Consider the following 20215-nt stretch of genomic DNA (forward strand, 5'->3'; position numbering starts at 1 on the left):
TGGTAGCATCTCTGAGAATCTGTCCTGGATCCAGCACATGGCTGTAAACATGAATAAGTTCCACTAGTGTCTCTACTTTGTTAGGAATTTGAGGAAATTTGGCATTTCACAAAAGACTCGTGCAAACTTCTATAGATGTAGTATGGAGCGCATTCTAAATGGTTTTATCAGAGCCTTATGTGCATCTTCCAATGCAGAGGAATGCAAATGCTTGTAACTCATCCAGCTCCGTCAGGGCACAACCCTCCAAGCACTGAGGGCATCATCAATAAATGGTGCCACATGAAGATAGCATCCTTCATTTCATAGAACATAGAACAGTAAAGCACTGTATAGGTCCTTTAGTGCATGATATTGTGCAGACCTTTTAACTTACTACTTTCTACACAGCACATGATCTTCCATTTTTCTTTCATCCACTTGCCTATCTAAGAGTCTCTAATGTATCAGCTCATCCACCATCCCCAGCAGTAATTCCAGACACTACTCAGATATCTCTTCTAAACTTTACTCCACTCACCTTAAAAAGATGTCCTCTCACATTAGACATTGCTGCCCTGGGAGAGAAAAAGGCTCTGGCTGTATACTTTACTGTTTCTCTTTCTGGTTGATCTGAATACTTTTTATAGGCACTGTACATTGGTTGATTTAACATTCTTGTTCTTAAATAATTCATTACAGGTTATATATAAAAATTCATTAATTGTATACGTAATCATGCTACCACGTCATAGATGTATGCCTGGCTTAAAGTAAAGATGAAGTTAAACTTGCATTTCGGACTCCCATATTTTCCTTTTCATTAGTTTAATGTTTTAAAGTTACAAAACATAACAAGGGCTATTTGTTAATTTTGTAACTGAGAGTAATTTTATGTTTATATATTGTACTGCTGCTGCAAAACATCAAATTTCACATCATATAAGACAGTAATAATAAACCTGATTCAGATTCTTAAGCCACATGAAACTTCAGAACCATGTCGATGCTCTTAACAGAGCACTTAATTCAAGGTTAATAAGAAATGGACAAGATATGTTGACCTAGCCAGCAGAAGACAAATCCCCTTTAAGAGTAATTTCAACAAAATCATAGCTTATCTGTCCACAATGACAAGTAATGATAATAACAAATGTTATTCAATAACTTTAGAAAAGCTTCAGGATTATTTTTAAATTAGTAAGCAGTAGAGAAAGTAACATATTATTCCCAAAGGTACTGATCAGATGTTGTCAGTTTTTAGCAAAAGTAAACATTGTTGTGGTTAGTGTGACCCTGTTGCAGCTTGGGTGTCAGAGTTCAGAGTTCAATCCCAGTGTCTTCTGTGAGTTTTTATGTTCTCCCCGTGGAATTTGAGCGTTTCACCCACTGTCCAAAGACATATGAGTTAGTAGGTTAATTAGTCATTGTAAATAGTCCCATGAGTAGGCTAGGATTAAAATCAGGGGCTGCTAGCAGCTCGGATTGAAGGGTTGTTAGGGCCTATTCTGTAGTGTATTTTAAAATAAATAAATAACTGATGCCCCCCCCGCCCCCACCCCCCACCCCCCCCAAAAAAACAACACTAAATTCTGGTACTTTGAATAGTGAGCAGGATAAATCTCACAACATTTATATATTGGGATGTTAAATTGAATCCTAGTATTGGTGCTGTGCGGTGAACTAACAGTATTCAAAATTGTGTTGGACACAGAGATGGAAAAGGCCATATAAATGTGATTAAGGCTAATTGCCTGGATGAAGCACAAACTTCACCTCAAACTGGTTGGACAAGATGGCATGTTAGTGTGTTTTTAACTAGATTTGGAAGTGAAAAGAGCTGATTCAGAAGTACAAACAAAAAGCCAATCACTTTTTATACAACAGCAAGATATAGTTTTATTTACACTCTGTCCTACGAGAGGAGTTTAACCCGTGCTGATAAAGCAAACAGAAGACCAGAAGGAAGAATGTTTCTGTTGTAAATACACAGCATATTAAATGCAGGCATGCTCAACTCCAGTTCTGAAATTTTGTACAAATAAAATCAATTAAACCAATTTTTGGAGTAAGTTGCAGTTGAGGACTAGTCTGTGAATTTATTTAAAGTGGAAGTTGAGAGATCCCGATTGGGCGGGGCATCAAGGGAAATGGTGAAAGGGCAGGTGTATGGGGTTGAGTGGGATTCAGGATCAGCCATGATGGGATGGTGGAGCAGACTCGATGGGCTGAATGGCCAGGTTCTGCTGCTATGTCTTATGGAATTAGAGTTCAAAGTGCTTACATTATTAAGTTGTACATTAATGCAAACAATGCCGGATGAAGTTACAGCATAGTTTCTTCACTAATGTCATGAATAAGTTTTTTTTTGTGTTTCCTTTCTCTGGAAGTGTCAGAAGGAAGAATTTCCTCCTCTAAGTGATGCACAAAGTGCAAAACATATTAGTCTTATATCTCAGTGCTTGAATACTTACCCATAACTGCTAGGGCTGTTGCTTTGGTTAAGTACTGTGCCATTAAGCTGATTACTTCTAAACTAGAACCGTCCAGGTTGCATCTGTTTATAGTTCCGGTGCCAGAACTGATCCAATATAGCTTGTTTGTGATATAATCAATTGAAAGACCTGCAAGTAAACAGTAAGAGTTTTAACAAATCATTTTTAAGTAAAAACATTGTTAGAAGACAGTTTAATTATGCAATAAATTTAATTCATAGATAGATAGTAAAATTTACTATTTGTGTCAGTATTATTTTTTGACTCTGAACTACATAACGAAAGTTACTGCAAGTCTTTCAAATCTCTTTACACTGTACTAATACACATTTTCACATTATTTCTCATATTTTGTTGTTACATAAAAATAAACTATCTGGCCTATTGGCACTGCCAGGACTCAGATCATTCCCATCATTCCATAGCACTAAATTCCTGGAATAGAGTCGGTGAGAACTGGGAAGGCAAAATTGTGTCTCACATTAAAGTACATTCTGTGCAAAAGCAAAGTAGCTGCTGTTGCTTAGACAAAACAATGGGAGCACTAGGATAACTGTTATTTTGGTTTTCTCTCACACATCACAGTTGTAAACCACATGATTATTACAAATTCACATGTACAAAGCAGACGTCTCTTGAAATACTTTATTAGAAAACAGTTAAGCTCTTAAATTCTGTGAGTTATTTATCGTAACTGTTGGATGGGAGTATATTACAAGTAGTTATCTGAGGAACAGAAGTGACAAGAAAAGCCTGGAGTTGACAGAAGAAAAATAACCGAGCAAATTATAAATAAACAGTGCAGATGTGACAGTCTAAACAATTTAACTCCAAAGTCCTAGAGCCATGATTATGGCATGTTTGGCAATTTTATTTGTGTTTACCAGGTGTCTTCGCATTGCTGTCTCTTGTTTTCTCCCCCAATTAACTGTCTGACATGTAGAAATATGTCACTATGATCAAAGGCATCCAAGTTGTACTACTTGGATGCCTTTCAAAACAAATTTAAATTTTCTGTCTGCCAGAAAAGGAATGAAATCAGAAAAAAAATCACTTATCTTAGAGCGTAGAACACCGCAGCACAGAAACAGGCCTTTCAGCCCATCTAGCCTGTGCCAAGCTGTTATTCAGCCTAGCCTCATTGACCTGCACCTGGACTATAGCCCTCTATACCCCTCTCATCCATGTATGTATCCAAACTTCTCTTAAGTGTTGCAATCAAACACACATCCATTTCTGCTGGCAGCTCCTTCCACACATACACACTGCCCTCTGAAAGAAGAAGATCCCCCTTAGATTCTGCTGAAATATTTTACCTTTCACCCTTAACCTATGACCTCTCATCCATCCTCAGTGGAAACAGCCTGTTGCACCTACCCTCCCTATACTCCTCATAATGTGCCAGCTGGTGGCATAGTGGCATCAGAGCCGGACTTCAGAGCAAAGGCTCCTGAGTTCAAGTCCAGTTGGATTGCTTGCACACTTTCCATCCGTGCTGAGTTGAGCGTTGAGCTAGGAACTCGGCCTCGTAAAAATAAGAAAGCCTGCTAAAAGAACGCCGTCATGATGGCGTCACGATGACTCCACTCGGAGTTAAGGACTTCCTTCTCCTTCTATACTCCTCATAATATTGTATACCTCTATCAAATGTCCCCTCACTTTCTTGCACTCCAGAGAATAAAGTTCCAACCTATTCAACCTTAAGATCTCAAGTCCTAAAAACATCTTTGTAAATCTTTTCAATCTTTTTGATAGCTTTGCTGTAGGTGCTAACCAGAACATAACTTGAACCAGTCTGCCCATTCTCCTTTGACCTTTCCCATTAACACAGCATTTTTGCTTGGGGATCAGCAGTTTCTGAGATACTCAAATACCTTATATAGTACTCATTCCATGGTCAAAGACATTCGGATCACATTTCTTCCCCATTCTGATGTTTGGTCTGAATAACAACTGAATCTCTTGACCATATCTGTATGCCTTTATGCACTGAATTGCTGCAACTAGATATTGCATTAACAAGCTGGTGTACAGGTGTACCTAAAAATGATCACTGAGTGTAGTTTCTGAATGAGAGTTTGCCCGTTTATGACAGAGATGAGGAGGAATTCTTCTTTGATAAGGTTGTTAATGTTTAGAAATATCCATTGAAGTAATGAGCAAATGTTAAGGGGTTGAATATATGCAAGGGGAAGGAAGAAAATATTTGGCCTATTGGGGAAACCAGGACAATGCAGAAGAGTGCGGAAAAAAACAACTGATTCGAAGCTTACCGGAGCCATCATTTTACTAAATGGTGGAGCAGCTTAATAAGTCAAATGGCTTCTTCCCGCTCCTATTTTGTACTGCTTCAAAGAGTAATACAGCACAGAAACAGCTCCTTCATCACAACTTGTCCAGTCAACCAAATTGCTCATCTAAGTGAGGCCAGTTTTCCTACATTTGTCCCATATCTCGCGAAACCTTTACTATCCATACTGTTGTATTGCTAGATTATAGATGTTATGCCGTGCTGTAATTAGTGCATTTAAACAAAACAAAGCTAGAGAATTAAGCAAAAATTGCACTTAGTGCAACTTTAGTTTCAGCAATCTTTTGGCTAATTTTAAGAGGTTTGCTTTTAAGGAGTCTCTACTTCCAAATTGCCCAACGCCCTAGGATGAATAAATTAATTAATTATTTTTGTTTAAAATAGTTAGTAGCCCTGTAATACCATTCAGTTCTTTTGGGTGCAAAAACACTGAAACTGTATGTGTACAGTATGTGTTAATAACTTGACTGTGATTTTAGTTTATTATTTACCAATAGATCTACTTATAATTTTAATATATTTCATTTAAGAGTCCAAAGTATATTTATTATCAAAGTATGTGTACATTATGCAACCTTGAGATTCACCTCCTGACGGGCAGCCATGAAACAAAAAAACACAAAAGAATCCATTAAAAAAAAGAACATCAAACAACCAATGTGCAGAGAAAAAAAAAACAAATCACGCAAACCATAAATACAAGCAAATAGTGCTCTGAACTTAACTCCATAAGGAAGGTCTGTCCACGGACCCTTGGTTCAGCGCAGAGCGGAGCAACAAGCTGAACCATCCATCGCTCACCTCAGGCTGACACCATGACTTATTCAATCTGGCCCAGCACTGAAATTGTTGTCTAATCATCGGGTTCAGTCACCTCAATACGCTCTGGGGCCTGGACCCCACTGCATCGGTCACACATGTACCCAAGCTTCCCATTTGGCCCGACACTTAAATCAATCGAATCTCAGGTCTTCCTTGATCTCAGTGATGGGCCCGCTGCCACGCCTCACCTTGGTTCTGCCACATCGAGTTGCCTCCAAGTTCAAGGAAAATTATAGACAATTGCTTACCATGATCGCTTGCCAGAAAAAGAGTGATTAACAAAGTGTTTAGTTGTTTTCCTTGTTTCATTGGCCACCAGCCAGAAGTCGCTGAGTGTAACCACTGCTGCCTTTTTCTTTCAAAAACCAATACAACTAATTTAAGATAATGCTGTTAAGCAGTGGCGGAGCAGCTCTGGAATTAGAAGTGATCATTTTGTGCGACAAGCCTATTTCTATAGCAAAAATAAGCTGCTGGAGGAACTCAGCTGGCCCCGTATCATCTGTGGGGTGGGTGGCGGGGGGGCGGGGGAGGAAGGAAATGCAAATGCTCTGCGTTGAGATCCAGCATCAGGACTGAGAGCAGAGAGTGAAGGTAGTTAGCAGAAAGAGGTGACTTGGAAGGGTGAGTCAAGGGCCGATGGAAGATAGCTGGGCTGAGGAGGACTGAAAGATGACAAAAAAAATGGAGCCAGGTGTGGGGAGTTAGGAAACAGCTAGAAGGATGCTATGCAGCAACAGTAGTGCTGGAACCTAATGAGTAAGGAGAGAGGAAAGGCAGAATGAGCCAAATGGTGAAGGAATCCATTGGGTGAAATGTGTGGGAAGTAAGTGGGTAGCACAAGAAAGTGGAAGGGATGAAATTTGGTCAAGGGGCTGGGGGGGGGGTGGGATATGGGCAAAGGAACATAAAAGGGAAGAGCAGACCTGGATTGGAAGGAGAAAAAGAGAATATAGCAGGTGTGGGTTACCTGAAATTGAAATAACCAACATTCATAGATTTTCCAGGTGGAATATGATAAACCAGTCCTAATTTATGATGGGCAAGCAAATCTTCTTTTATTAGCATTGCCCACATCTTACTGATTAGACAAGAATGCTTTTGCAGGTTTAGTCCACAGCCCCTCCAGTAATTCATGCACCACTCTTATCTGAGAGGTTTCACATATCACATTCCTCAACTGCAATGTGCTAGCTGTTTTTGAGAACAGTCTTTAACCCTAACTGGATGGGCAACACCTTTAGTCATCTATGCTAATGACATGCCAGGTTGTAGCTTTATGTCCACTCCAACAGTATTGTTTCCCAGCTGAATATTAAAAGAAGTGCGATATAGGACTCCTTTTACTATTCAGCTGGGAAACAATACTGTATTGTTCCTGTATTGATCAATCATGAACACAAGAAACAAAAACGAAATTATAACCAGACTGAATATCTCTTGGATTTTAAACAGTACTCCCAAGATTGTGGCTGCTCTGATTAATCAATGGCCCAATCAACCAGAATCCACTGTACTTTGTTTTGACAACTGCTGTAGCTAAACTGGCAACCAACTAATGTTACACTGCAGCAAAGAATACATGTATACTTCAGACATATTGTACCTTGTCGGTTGTAAAAGTCTTTGAGCTAAAACAAATAAAGGATGAAGACGGCACCATATAAGAGTGTTTCTTTCTTTCAAATTATAAGCATTAGTCACTGCATGCTGCACATGTTTGGTCCTTGTCTATGAGCTTGTAATAATCATAAAAAAGTCTGGAATCAATTAGACAAAATTCAAAGAAAGAGTGTAGTGAATGATCATAATGCACAAAAAATAATGCTATTGCACAGAAATGAATTTTGTGATTATTATCTGATTATGAGTGGTTATAGAAAGGTCATATTCTGCATGAAGGTCGATGACCAGTGGTCTGCCTCAGGGATCTGTTCTGGGACCACTTCATGATTTTTATAAATGACCTGAATGAGGAAGTGGAGGGATGGGTTAGTAAATTTCCTGATGGCACAAAGGTTGGGGGTGTTGTGGATAGTGTGGAGGGCTGTCAGAAGTTACAACGGGACATTGATAGGATGCAAAATTGGACTGAGAATTGGCAGATGGAGTTCAACCCAGATAAGTGTGAGGTGGTTAATTTTGGCAGGTCAATTATGATGGCAGAATATAGTATTAATGCTAAGACTCTTGACAGTGTGGAAGATCAGAGGGATCTTGGGGTTGGAGTCCATAGGACACTCAAAGATGCTGTGCAGGTTGACTGTATGGTTAAGAAGGCATACGGTGTATTGGCTTTCATCAACCATGAGATTGAGTTCAAAAGCTGAGAGACACTGTTACAGCTATATAGGTCCCTTGGAGTACTGTCTCAATTCTGGTCACCTCACTACAGGAAGAATGTGGAAACTATAGAAAGGGTGCAAAGGAGATTTACAAGGATGTTGCCTGGAATGGCGAGGATGCCTTATGAGAATAAGTTGAGTGAACTTGGCCTTTTCTCCTTGGAGCGACGTAGGCTGACAGGTGACCTGATAGAGGTGTATAAGATGATCATGTGGATATTCAGAGGCTTTTTCCCAGGGGTGAAATGGCTAACACGAGAGTACGCAGTTTTAAGGTGCTTGGAAGTAAGTACAGAGGAGATGTCAGGGGCAAGTATTTTACACAGAAATTGGTGAGGGCAGAGAATAGGCTGCCGGCCATGGTGGTGGAGGCGGATACAACAGGAGTCTTTTAAGAGGCTCCTGGATAGGTACATGCAGCTTAGAAAAATAGTGGGCTATGGGTAACCCGAGGTAATTTCTAAAGTACAAAGTACATGTTCGGCACAGCATTGTGGGCCAAAGGGCCTGTATTGTGCTGTAGGCTTTCTGTGTTTCTATGTTTCTATTATCTTCCTCCAGGATGTTATAGCCAGGGGTGGTAATGGGAACAAGCTCCCACTACCTATTAAATGCTCCCAACGGTAACTTAAAACCAATCGCTTTTGGCAGATGGGGCTCGTCAACCATGGCTGGCAGCTTATCTAGGAGAAGGAAAATTATGATCTTAAACCTCTGCTGCCTTGCAGCTATACCCACTCACGGGGAAGGCTATGGGCGTAAACCCCAAGGGAAAAGTCCAGAGCTGGAGTCCCTAAGGCAGTCCTACATTGAGTATAATGTTGACTGGCAATTCCTGCAACACTTCTGGTACCAAACTCTATCAGTCTCTGCCATTCCTTTGGATTCATCAGATGTGTGAAGAGGGGGAGCTTACTACATGGGCAACAGCTTGCTCTCCATATTGTACTGCCCAGGCTTGCGTATCTAGACAGCTAGAATGCAACATCCATGGTCAACTCTGACCGACAGAGGCACTCAAATCAACTCATCATATCAGCTCGGTAAAACTAGTTGCTGTGTAAAACTCACATTTTAGGAATAACTTTGGTTATACTTTGAAAGGAAGAGACACACATATTTATATAGTGTCTTTTTGTCCTTCATTGGGATAGCTCAAACAAGGTATGTTTCAAGTATAATCCCTGCAGCAATGTAACATTAGTTGGTTGCCAGGCTCGCCACAGCCTATTTCCAAAATGAAGTATTTCAATAAAATAACTTTGGGATGGCATGGTGTCCTAAAAAGGCAACATATAAGTTGACAGCATCACACACAAAATGCTGGAGGAACTCAGCAATCAGGCAACATCTATGAAAATGAATTTTCAGGCCGAGAGAAGTAGGGTCTGGGCCCGAAACATTGACTGTTTATTGATTTCCATAGATACTGCTTGACCTGCTTAGTTTCTCCAGCAGTTTGTGTGTGTGTTGCTTTGGATTTCCAGCAACTGAAGACTTTCTCATGTTTATATTAATTGAGGACTACAATTGTTTCTGCTTCAGAGTAGATATATAGCAACAATCTAGTGCCTCCTTCATAAATAATAATTTTACACATCTCTAATAATTCACTAAAGCAATTGTGCATAAATGATAAGATTAGCACAATATGGAATACTTCTACGGGATAATTAATTTCCAGCTGTTGGAGATGATTGGACAATCCTAATTATTCTGCAGCATGATTGGCCATTAACACTCAGTCCACAACAGTGTTGTTCAAATTGCAATTGCAGTGTGTGAAATGGTTTATTTGCAATTGGTTCATTTATGCTACTTTCTTTGTCATTTTGAAGTAATATGAAGCAAAGGATATAAACTATTTTAAATAAAAATGAAACAATCAGCACAGAAATATTATGGAAAAATATCTTCACCAGTTAATGAATTGTACAGTTGCTGGAGAGGCAATGAAGAACTGGATCACCCTGCCTCATGAATGGCCACCAGCGCTCAGTCACAATGAGTGAGGCTGTTGTTACAAGCACAGCATGTGAACTGGTATATTTGCATATTGCACATTTGTATTATTTCGCTAGTCATGCCAAAATAATAACAAACTCAGATTATAAACTATTTTAAAATTTTAAAAAAAGATTGGTTGTAGAAAAAAAATAAAAGACACTCTGCCAAATCCTATTCTTTGCACAAAGCCCAATAGCAAATCAAACCCATATGTTTTATTTATTAGCTTGCTCAAAAACAATGAAGTCTGGCTGTAATGTTGCATTCTGCTTATCCTTGAACTGGCACAGATGAACTTATTTCATGTTTAATTTCTCCATTATCAATAGACCATCCATGTATACAAAATGGAAGAGAAGCAGCCAGATATCAATTTATACCACTTTTGCATCGAGTCAGTGGGGCATTAATAGCCTCAGGGTTGGGCTGGTGGCCTAAGCATTGTGTAAATATCCAACTGGCCCCATTTTCTAGAGAAGAAAAATATATTTATTTATGGATTATTATTTCCATCTATTCTTTTGTAATTCTAAACAGGTTTACAGGCAGTGAAGCAGTTCTGTAGTGTAGTCAGTGTTGAAGGTCTAGGTAGTAAAGCACTCTTTCCCTCCGTTAGCTTGCAGGTCACCCTTGGACAAGGTGCATCATCTGCTTAGTCCCCCAATAAGGGTCATAAGAAGCCATGGGAGTAGGTGGTGGATGGTCGTATGAGCAGCTGTTGCATATCACAACTCCTGGTTATGCAACCACTGATGCCAGTCAGACAATCTCTGAAGATTATTGATAACGGCAGGGATCACCCATCTCCTAAAGGCTCTGCCGAGAAGAAGGCAATGGCAAACCACTTCTGTGTGATTGCCAAGAACAATTGTGGTCATGGAAAGACTGTGATCACCACATCATGTAACATGATACATAACGAACGAGTATTTGTATACTGCATGTTCCAACAAACAGCTACATAGCAGTCTACCTCTACGTAATAATGTTACCTCAAACAATAGCAGGCAAAACTTCTCATTAAATTAATCTTAGTTTAAAACTCTTATTATTTCTTATTATTTCCTCTGCAGAATTATCTCTTAGAATTAGGGATTAAGGATTGGATTCTGAAAATATGAGATAGAAACTGAATAGTTTCAACAAAGATTTTCTTTTCTCAGTATCTAAAGCCGTTGAATTTTTCACTTTCAATGGAATTAATTTAGCACACACACTATTTATATTTTCGATGTATTTTAAATTAATTCTTTCAATGGTATTGAATAAATTCTCACTTTATCTGGGATTTATATAAATAAGCAGTTCAATCTTATATGTCAGTAGATTGACTTTAGTTTGTAGTGCATAGTTACTGAATGTGTTTTAAAGTTATCTAGTAACTCAAGGAAAAAGATAAGATTATGAACAGATGGACTGAGTATATTCAGGAATTGTTTGAAGACGAACTAGGCGAAAAACCAAAAATTAAGAAAAACATTGAAGGTCCAAGTATTTTAAAATCTGAAGTTCGTAATGCAATACATAAGATGAAGAAAGGAAAGGCAGCAGGTCCTGATGAATTAGTAATAGAACAAATTATCACCCTTGAAGATTATGGAATTGAAAAACTTACTGATTTTATCAATGACATTTATGAGACTGGAATAATACCGGAGGAGATGAAAAAAACAGTATTTATCACTCTTCCTAAGAAACCTGGAGCAATAGAATGTGATTTAAATAGGACCACAAGTTTAATGAGTCATATCACCAAGATACTTCTAAGCATTTTGATGACAAGAGCTAAAAGTAAGATACAAGCTGAAATAGGTAAAGAACAATGTGGTTTTGTGAAAGGCATAGGTATAAAAAACACAACATTCATGTTAAGGATACTATCAGAATGAGCTATTCAAGTGCAAAAAGATTTGCTTGTTTGTTTCATCGACTACACAAAAGCATTTGATAAAGTGAAGCACAATAAGTTATTTGAAATGTGACAGGAAACTCTAGATCTAGATTCGAAAGACCTCCGCCTAATCGGAAATCTGTACTGGGAACAAACTGCTGCTGTAGAATAGATGGAGAAGTGAGCCAGTTTATGAAAATCAAGACAGGAGTTAGACAAGGGTGTGTTTCTCCCCTGATTTATTTAATGTGTACAGTGAAACAATATTACAAAAAATAAAAGACATCTTGGGAATCAAAGTTGACGGTGAAAACATCAATAATTTCAGATACGCGGATGACACTGTGCTAATTGCAAGTATGGAGGAAGAACTACAAAACTTAATTGATACAGTTGTTGAAGAAAGTGCAAAAGGGGGTCTATCTATCAATTGCAAAAAGACAGAATGTATGGTGATATCCAAAAAGAAGGAGAATCCTATCTGCAGGCTGAGAATAAACGGGGAAAACATTAAACAAGTACAGAACTTTTGCTACTTAGGAAGCTGGGGGACATCAGATGGCAGGTGCAACATGGACATCAAAAGAAGAATAGGGATGGCAAAAGACACCTTTATAAGAATGAAGAATATACTGACCAATACTAAACTAGGCATGACAACCCGCCTCAGAGTACTGAAACGTTACGTTTATCCAGTTATGCTCTATGGCTCAGAATGTTGGACAATATCTAGAAACATGAGGAAATGAATTGAAGCAGCAGAGATGTGGTTTTTGAGGAGGATGCAAAACGAATATCTAACGAGGATGTCATGAACAGAGCAAACACAAAAAGAGAAATAATGTATGAGATCATGAAAAGGCAACATAACTTCATTGCACATGTGATTAGGAAAGAGGAGTTAGAATGCACAGTAATTATGGGAAAGATTGAAGGGAAGAAAGCAAGAGGAAGACGAAGACAAATGATGATGGAGACAGCAGCCAGAGAACTGGAAATGAATACCAATGAATTGATCCACTTGACCTGAAACAGGAGTGTGTGGGCCATGGCAGCCAAAGCTCAAACTGGGCATGGCACCTGATGACGATGATGAACTCCATGTTTGGAAATGTGATTGACAAGGGAAAATACACTTATACAAATTATATTTATACAAAATAAATATCTAGCAGTTAGTGATTCTAGTCTTTCATATTTTCAGCAAATAAAATGCATTGAAACTATACAATGTACTGTGATGGACTGCAGCTATACGTTTTGAAAGACAGATTGGCAATAAAATCTATATTAGACGTACTGAGTGATATTATCTAAGCAAATCTTTAGTTGATAGTTTCATTTTCCTTTATTGTTTTCCAATATCATCACAATATTTTCATTCAGTATAATCACACTCTTGAATAGTAAAGCCAACAAGAAGTAGTGGATATGGCCCAGTCGATCACGGGTAAAGCCAAACATTGAGCACATCTACACGGAGTGCAGACACAGGACAGCAGCATCCATCATCAAGGAACTCTAGCATCAAGGCCATGCTCTCTTCTTGCTGCTGCACCAAGAGGGAGTTACAAGGACCTGGGGACTCACACCTCCAGTGTCAGGAACAGTTATTACCCCTCAACCATCAGGCTCTTGAATCAGAGGGGATAACTTTACTCAGCTTCACTCACACCATCACAGAACTGTTCCCACAACTGGTGGGCTCACTTTCAAGGACTCATTATGTCATGTTCTCAATATTTATTGCTTATTTATGCTTATTAAGATGGAGGTGTTAACATCAACAATATAAGATATGCAGATGATACCATCCGAATAGCAAGTGCTGCAGAAGACCTACAAATTCTCCTAGACAAAGTCATACAAACAAGTGCAGATTTTGGTCTGACCATCAATTGTAAAAAAAACAAATGTATGGTAATATCAAAACAGCAGGATACTCCCAACTGCTAAATTAACATTGGTAACCAAGAGATTGAACAAAAGACCAGCTTTAATTACGTTTGTAGCTTTATATTACAAGATGCTAGAAGTAAAGTAGAAATAAAAAGAAGAATTGCCATTGCCAAAGCCAACTTCCAAAAAATGAAACCCGTTTTTACCAACAGACTCATTTCTATGACAACAAGGCTTAGGCTACTAAAATGTTACATCTGGTTAATCCTGCTGTATGCTTCCGAAACATGGACTATAACACCAGAACTCCAAAGAAACTTAAAAGCAACAGAAATGTGGTTTCTTAGAAGAATGCTGAAAATATCATATAGAGATAAGGTAACTAATGAGACAGTACTCCAACATGCCCATACAAAAAGATCTTTAACGAGAGTGTTAAATGAGAGGAAACTTAAATTCCTGGGTCATGTCATCAGAAAGGGAGAAATAGAATACCTTACGTTACAAGGCCGTATACCTGGGAATCGCGGAAGAGGAAGGCAAAGAAGAAAATATAGGGACACTGTGAAAGAACTAACAGATCTAAGTCTCTGGGATATCATTGGCGCTGTGAGGGATCATTCGATGTAGAGAGCCATGATCGCCCAAGCGTGTAACGCGCAAGGCACCTGAAGAAGAAGATTTATGATTATTATTGTTATTTCTTTTTTTCTTTCTTTCTGTATTTGCACAGTTTTTTGTGCCTTTTGCACATTGGTTGTTTGTCCATCTTGTTGTGTGCAGTCTTTCATTGATTTGATTGTGTTTCTTGTATTTACTGTGAATGCCCACCAGAAAATGAATCTCAGGGTGGTTTAAGGTGACAAAAGCAGTGCTGTGCAAAAGTCTTGAGAACATACCTAGAGCTAGGGTGCCTAAGACTTTTGCACAGTACTGTGGCGAACATTCAGTCCATGAGGACAGACATGAAAAGCTCATTTAACTCAACAGCCATTTTTACATCCTACCATAATCCCACAAAAGCATTTTAAAACTAGAACAAGAATTAGCCTTGGCCACTGGGAATGCTGGAGCAGGCTGTTGGCCACACCCTTTCCCCCAGAGCACCAGACTGCCCCCACCTGAGGAGACAACCAGCCTGGCAACCTCAGAGTCCACAACAAAGTGCATGAGTCCTGGTGGTGGTTGACACTGCCACCTGGGGCACTGTGGGCTGTCTGTAGCTCCTCCAGGGGAGGCTCTGTTTGGTGAGGCAAGATGTGGGGCACCCGAAGTGTCACTTCCTTCCTTCAGTCTTGTTGGCTTGGTGGTGGCTGAGAGCCGATATGGTGGCAGACGGGCCGAGTGCAGCAAGACTGCCTACCGTCGCCCAGGCAATGGCACCTGGTATACCATACTGGAGATGTGGTCAAGCACCTCTCCCAGCCCCTTCCAGCAGCTTCCAAGCTTAGGGTATAGTCCCTTCTTCTGGGTGGGGCAGTAGATCCATACTGGGGCCCCCACCATGTACTGCTACATTGGCACCCCAGATTGGTGGCCCGGCCCCTTCTGAGACATGCAGTTGTCACAGCAGTGCACGAACAGCTCCACGTCCTGCCTGTACCCAGGCCAGTATAAGCGAACATGCAGTTTCCCCAAAGTCTTTGTGACCTTGAAATGGCCACCCTCCCGTCAGCCTGTGCATTGACTGCAAAACCGTGAAATGGAGACTTTGGGAGACCACCAGCAATAGGAGATGTCTGTCACCATGGAGAACTGCCACTGCTGGAACGACAACCTGTTGTGCATATCCAGTGTGACCCACTGAGTGTATGTGGCTTTGATTTCTGGATGCAGGGCGGAGACCTCTGCCCATTTCAGCTGCCTTCCAGCACTCAGACATTCCCTCACACAGGCCTGCATGGGATCACTCAGCAGCTTGCTGCAATGAAGCTGGTCAATGGTGGGGAGGTCTACCTTGTTCAGCTGTGTTGCATTGAGCCTCTGCGGGGTGTGCTGCACTGCAGTGGGCTCCTGTGAGACCAGTGGTGGTAGTTGCTGCACCCACCTGGTCTATTTCCGGGAGCTGCCCTGCCCTAGAGCCAAAGCTTCAGCACCGAGGTAAAGTGTTGCCCCCAATACATTCACACGGACCCCCCAGGGGGACAGCAGGTCCAGCCCCGTGATGCAGGATTCCCGGGTATTGGCTAACCACGCCTCTGTGTTCTTCCCCACTGTGATGCACAGCCTCCTCTACTCTCCCATTGCTACACAGTCACCAGTGACTGTAGCCAACTGGACTGCTGTCGTTGTTCACCCAGGCGGGGATGGCGGGTCCATGTTCTGGAGGACAAGTGGATGTATGATGGTGATAAATGACCCTATGTCCACCAACACACACAGCAGCAGCAATACTGTAGTAATTTTACATAGTGCACAGTACTGCGGTTGCAGCAGCAAAAAGATTTCATGACATATGTGGCTGATGATGAAGCTGATTCTGATAAGGGTCTCTGTTGTTTAATGAGAGTGGGAAGGGGGAAGCGAGAGGGGAATTACATTTGGGAAAAGGGGAAGGGCGAGGGGAGGGAGTGGGAAGCACCAGTAAGACACTTTGTAATGATCAATAAGCCAATTTCTTGGAATCAGATGGCCTTGCCTGGTGTCTCAGTGCTGGGATATCTGTACCCGCACCACCCCCCCACCCTCACCCTCCACTCTGGCACTCCTTCTCTGCCACCTGTCCCACACCCCTCCCGCAGCGTTCCACCCTCACTATTCCCAACATCCTTTGCTTCTGCTAGATGTACAAACTTACTCTCTACTTCACATTGACAAATACAGTACTGAGCAAAGGTCCCAGGCATACCTAAGACCTTTGCACAGTACTGTACGCACTTTGATAAAAATTTTACTTCGAACTTTGACATTTAAAGGCCATGCAAATACAGGTTTTTACAAGGTCAGAGATTTGCAGCCCAAAAGACTATCAGTTCACTATTTCTTGATTTTCTTTCACAACATAACATGCAGAAACATTTAATGAATCATTTTTACTGTTTCTATTCTTTTGGTTATATTTATTGGATGCCAATCAAAGCAAAGCATGCTCTCCACATTATTCCAGCAAATTAATTATAAGTGAACCTGTAAACGGAATGGGAAAATGACACAATCTAGACAAAATTGGAACCATATACACAGCTCTCCAGCTTTTCAGTATGAAACCTCCTAGCAAAGGCAAGTAGGGAATATTGTGTATTTGCTCAAGGGAGAAAAAACTGGAAAATACCTGAAGGAGCTCATCAGTTAGTCAAGCAAGGAAGCATAAGACTACAATAAGGAATGACCTAACTCTGTCCAAAACAAACTAAACACAGTAAGTGGTGACACAAGAGACTGATAATGCCATCATCTGGAACAAAAATGTTAGAACCTGGAGCACTGCTCAATAGGTTAGGTAACATATGTAGTGGCAAATAAGACCTTAAGCCTTATTCTAGCTAGCATCTATTATTAGTGGTGGTCCGTAAGGATCTACACTGGGATCTCTGCTTTTGTGATGTATATAGTTGACTTAGATGAAAATGTAGATGGTTAGGTTAGTAGTTTTGCAGATGATGCGAAGATTGATGGTGTTGTGGATAATGTAGATGACTGACAAAGAATACAGTGTGATATAGATCAGTTGCAGATACGGGTAGAGAAATGGCAGATGGAGTCTACCGCGACTAAATGTCAAGTGTTGCACCTTGGTAGGTCAAATGAAAAAAGACAGTACATTGTAAAGGGTAAGACCCTTGACAGTATTAATGAGCAGAGGGATCTTGGAGTCCAAATTCATAGGTCCCTAAAAGTGGCTACACAGGCTCATAGGGTGGTTAAGAGAGCGTATGGCATGCTTGCCCTTTTTCGTCGAGGCATTGAGTTCAAAAGTCAGGAAGTTATGTTGCAGCTTTATAAAACTCCAGTTAGGCTGTATCTGCAGTATTGGATATGGTTCTGGTCACCCCATTATAGGACGGATGTTCAGACTTTAGAGACGGTGCAGAAGACATTTACTAGAGGCAGTTACATTAAGGATATTTAGATGGGCACATGAAAATGAGGGAAATGGAAGGTTATGGACATTGTGTAGGCAGAAGGGAGTAGTTCAGTTAGCCATTTGATTACTAATTTAATTGGCTGGGCATAGCTGTAGTCTGAAGGGCCATTTCCTGTGCTGTACTGTTCTATGTTCTATGAAATGACCTCTGCTTACAAGTTATACTGTACAACATTAGAACATTGAACCTTAAAGTTCAGTATGGGCCCTTCAGCCCACGATGTTGTGCTGACCTTTTAACTTGTTGAATATTGAACAATAATAATTGAATGAACTATCTGTCCTGGGACTTTGCTGTGTATTAAAATATCGTGTTTGCAAACAAGAGCACTGAAATACAGTAAAAAAGGACCACTACCAATTACTTATGAACCAGTCTTACAGGAAGTTTCTAGACTTGTATTGCATGACCAGGACGAGGTGCACGTTCAACAAATGGACTTGTGCTATCAGATGGTAAAAGTATGATAATCACACAGCTCAGGCATTGACTGTGCAAGGAAAGTACAGTGGTGATGTCAGAGGGAGCTTTTTTTACGCAGAGGGTGGTATGTGCGTGGAAAACCCCAGCAGGGATTGATGGTAGAAGCAGATATATTAGGGACATTTAAGGAACTCTTAGATAGGCACATGGCAAATAGAAAAAATTGAGGGCTATGTAGGAGGGAAGGGTTCGACTAATCTTAGTGTAGGTTAAAAGGTCAGCACAAAACGATGGGCAGAAGGGTCTGTACAGTGCTGTACAGTTCTATGATCTATATTCTAAGTTCCAATTTACAGAGGCAGAATTAGGCCATTCTATCCTGACTGTTTTACTTTCCATCTCAACCCCATTTTCCTGCCTTCTCTCCATAACTTTGATGACCTAACTAATCATGAAGAATGGTTGTAGCTGGGAGCTGAATGTCCAAGGTTACACATTATATCGGAGGGATAGGAAAGTAGACAGAGGGGGTGGTGTGGCTGTACTGGTAGGGAATGGGAAATCAGTAGAAAGATATGACATAGGATCCGAAGATGTTGAATCCTTGTGGGTTGAGTTAAGGAACTGCAAGGGTAAAATGATGCTGTTGGCAGTTATATACAGGCCTCCCAACAGTGGCAGGGAGGTGGAACATAGATTACAACAGGAAATTGAAAAGGTGGGTCAAAAGGGCAATGTTATGGTAGTCATGGGAGATTTTAACATGCAGGTCAATTTGGAAAATCAGCTTGGTAATGGATCTCAAGAGGGTGAGTTTGTTGGATGGCATTTTAGAGCAGTTTGTCATTGAGCCTTCTAGGGGATCAGCTATATTGGATTGAGCGTTATGTAATGAACTGGAGGTGATTAGTGATCTTAAGGAAGAACAACCCATAGGAATCAGTGATCACAATATGATTGAGTTCAACTTGAAATTTGATAGGGAGAAAGTAAAGTCTTATGTAGCAGTATTTCAGAGGAGTAAGGGAAATTATAGTGGTATGAGAGAGGAGTTGGCCAAACTAAATTGGAAGAAGCTGCTGGCAGGGATGTCAGCAGAACAGCAATGATGTGTGTTTCTGGGAAAAATGAGGAAGGTGAAGGACAGATGTATTCCAAAAATGAAGAAATACTCAAATGGTAAAATAATACAACCTTGGCTGACAAGGGAAGTCAAAGCTATTGTAAGAGCAAAAGAAAGGGCATACAACAAAGCAAAAAAATAGTGGGAAGGTAGAGCATTGGGAAGTTTTTAAAGGCCTACAGACAGCAACTAAAAAACTCATTAGAAGCGAAAAGATGAAATGTGAAAGCAAGCTAGCAAATAATATCAAAGTGGATAGTAGAAGTTCTTTCAAGCATGTTAGAAATAAAAAAGAAATTAGAGTGGACATAGGACCACTAGAAAATGAGGCAGGAGAAGTAATAACAGGGGACAAGGAGATGGCTGATGAACTAAATAAGTATTTTGCATCAGTCTTCACTGTGGAAGACACTAGCAGTACAAGAGAGAAGGTGCTCAAAAAGCTGAAAGACCTAAAGGTACATTGGTCACCCGGACCAGATGAACTGTACCTTAGGGTTCTGAAAAGGGTAGTGTTAGAAATTGTGGTGGAATTAGAAATGATCTTTCAAAAATCATTGGAATTTGGCATGGTGCCAAAGGACTAGAAAATTGCAAATGTCACTCCACTCTTTCAGAAAGGAGTAAGGCAGCAGAAAGGAAATTATAGACCAGTTAGCCTGACCTCAGTGGTTGGGAAGATGTTGGAGTCAATCGTTAAGGATGAGGTGATAGAGTACTTGGTGACACAGGACAAGATTGGACAAAGTCAACATGGTTTCCTTCAGGGAAAATCTTGCCTGCCGAAACTGTTGGAATTCTTTGAGGAGGTTACAAGTAGGATAGATAAAGGGGA

General features: G+C 40.4%; 1 protein-coding gene across 1 annotated transcript in view; it reads right to left on the reverse strand.

The window, feature by feature from the left end:
• The window catches only part of LOC140197951 (low-density lipoprotein receptor-related protein 1-like), a 2495129-nt gene that overhangs the window by 613257 nt on the left and 1861657 nt on the right, over positions 1-20215 (reverse strand). Inside the window, exon 33 of the mRNA XM_072258609.1 lies at positions 2454-2603. Coding sequence (XP_072114710.1) covers positions 2454-2603 — 150 coding nt within the window. The remainder of the gene's footprint in view (positions 1-2453; positions 2604-20215) is intronic.

The sequence above is a fragment of the Mobula birostris genome, chromosome 5 (assembly GCF_030028105.1).
Source record: "Mobula birostris isolate sMobBir1 chromosome 5, sMobBir1.hap1, whole genome shotgun sequence".
NCBI lineage: Eukaryota > Metazoa > Chordata > Chondrichthyes > Myliobatiformes > Myliobatidae > Mobula > Mobula birostris.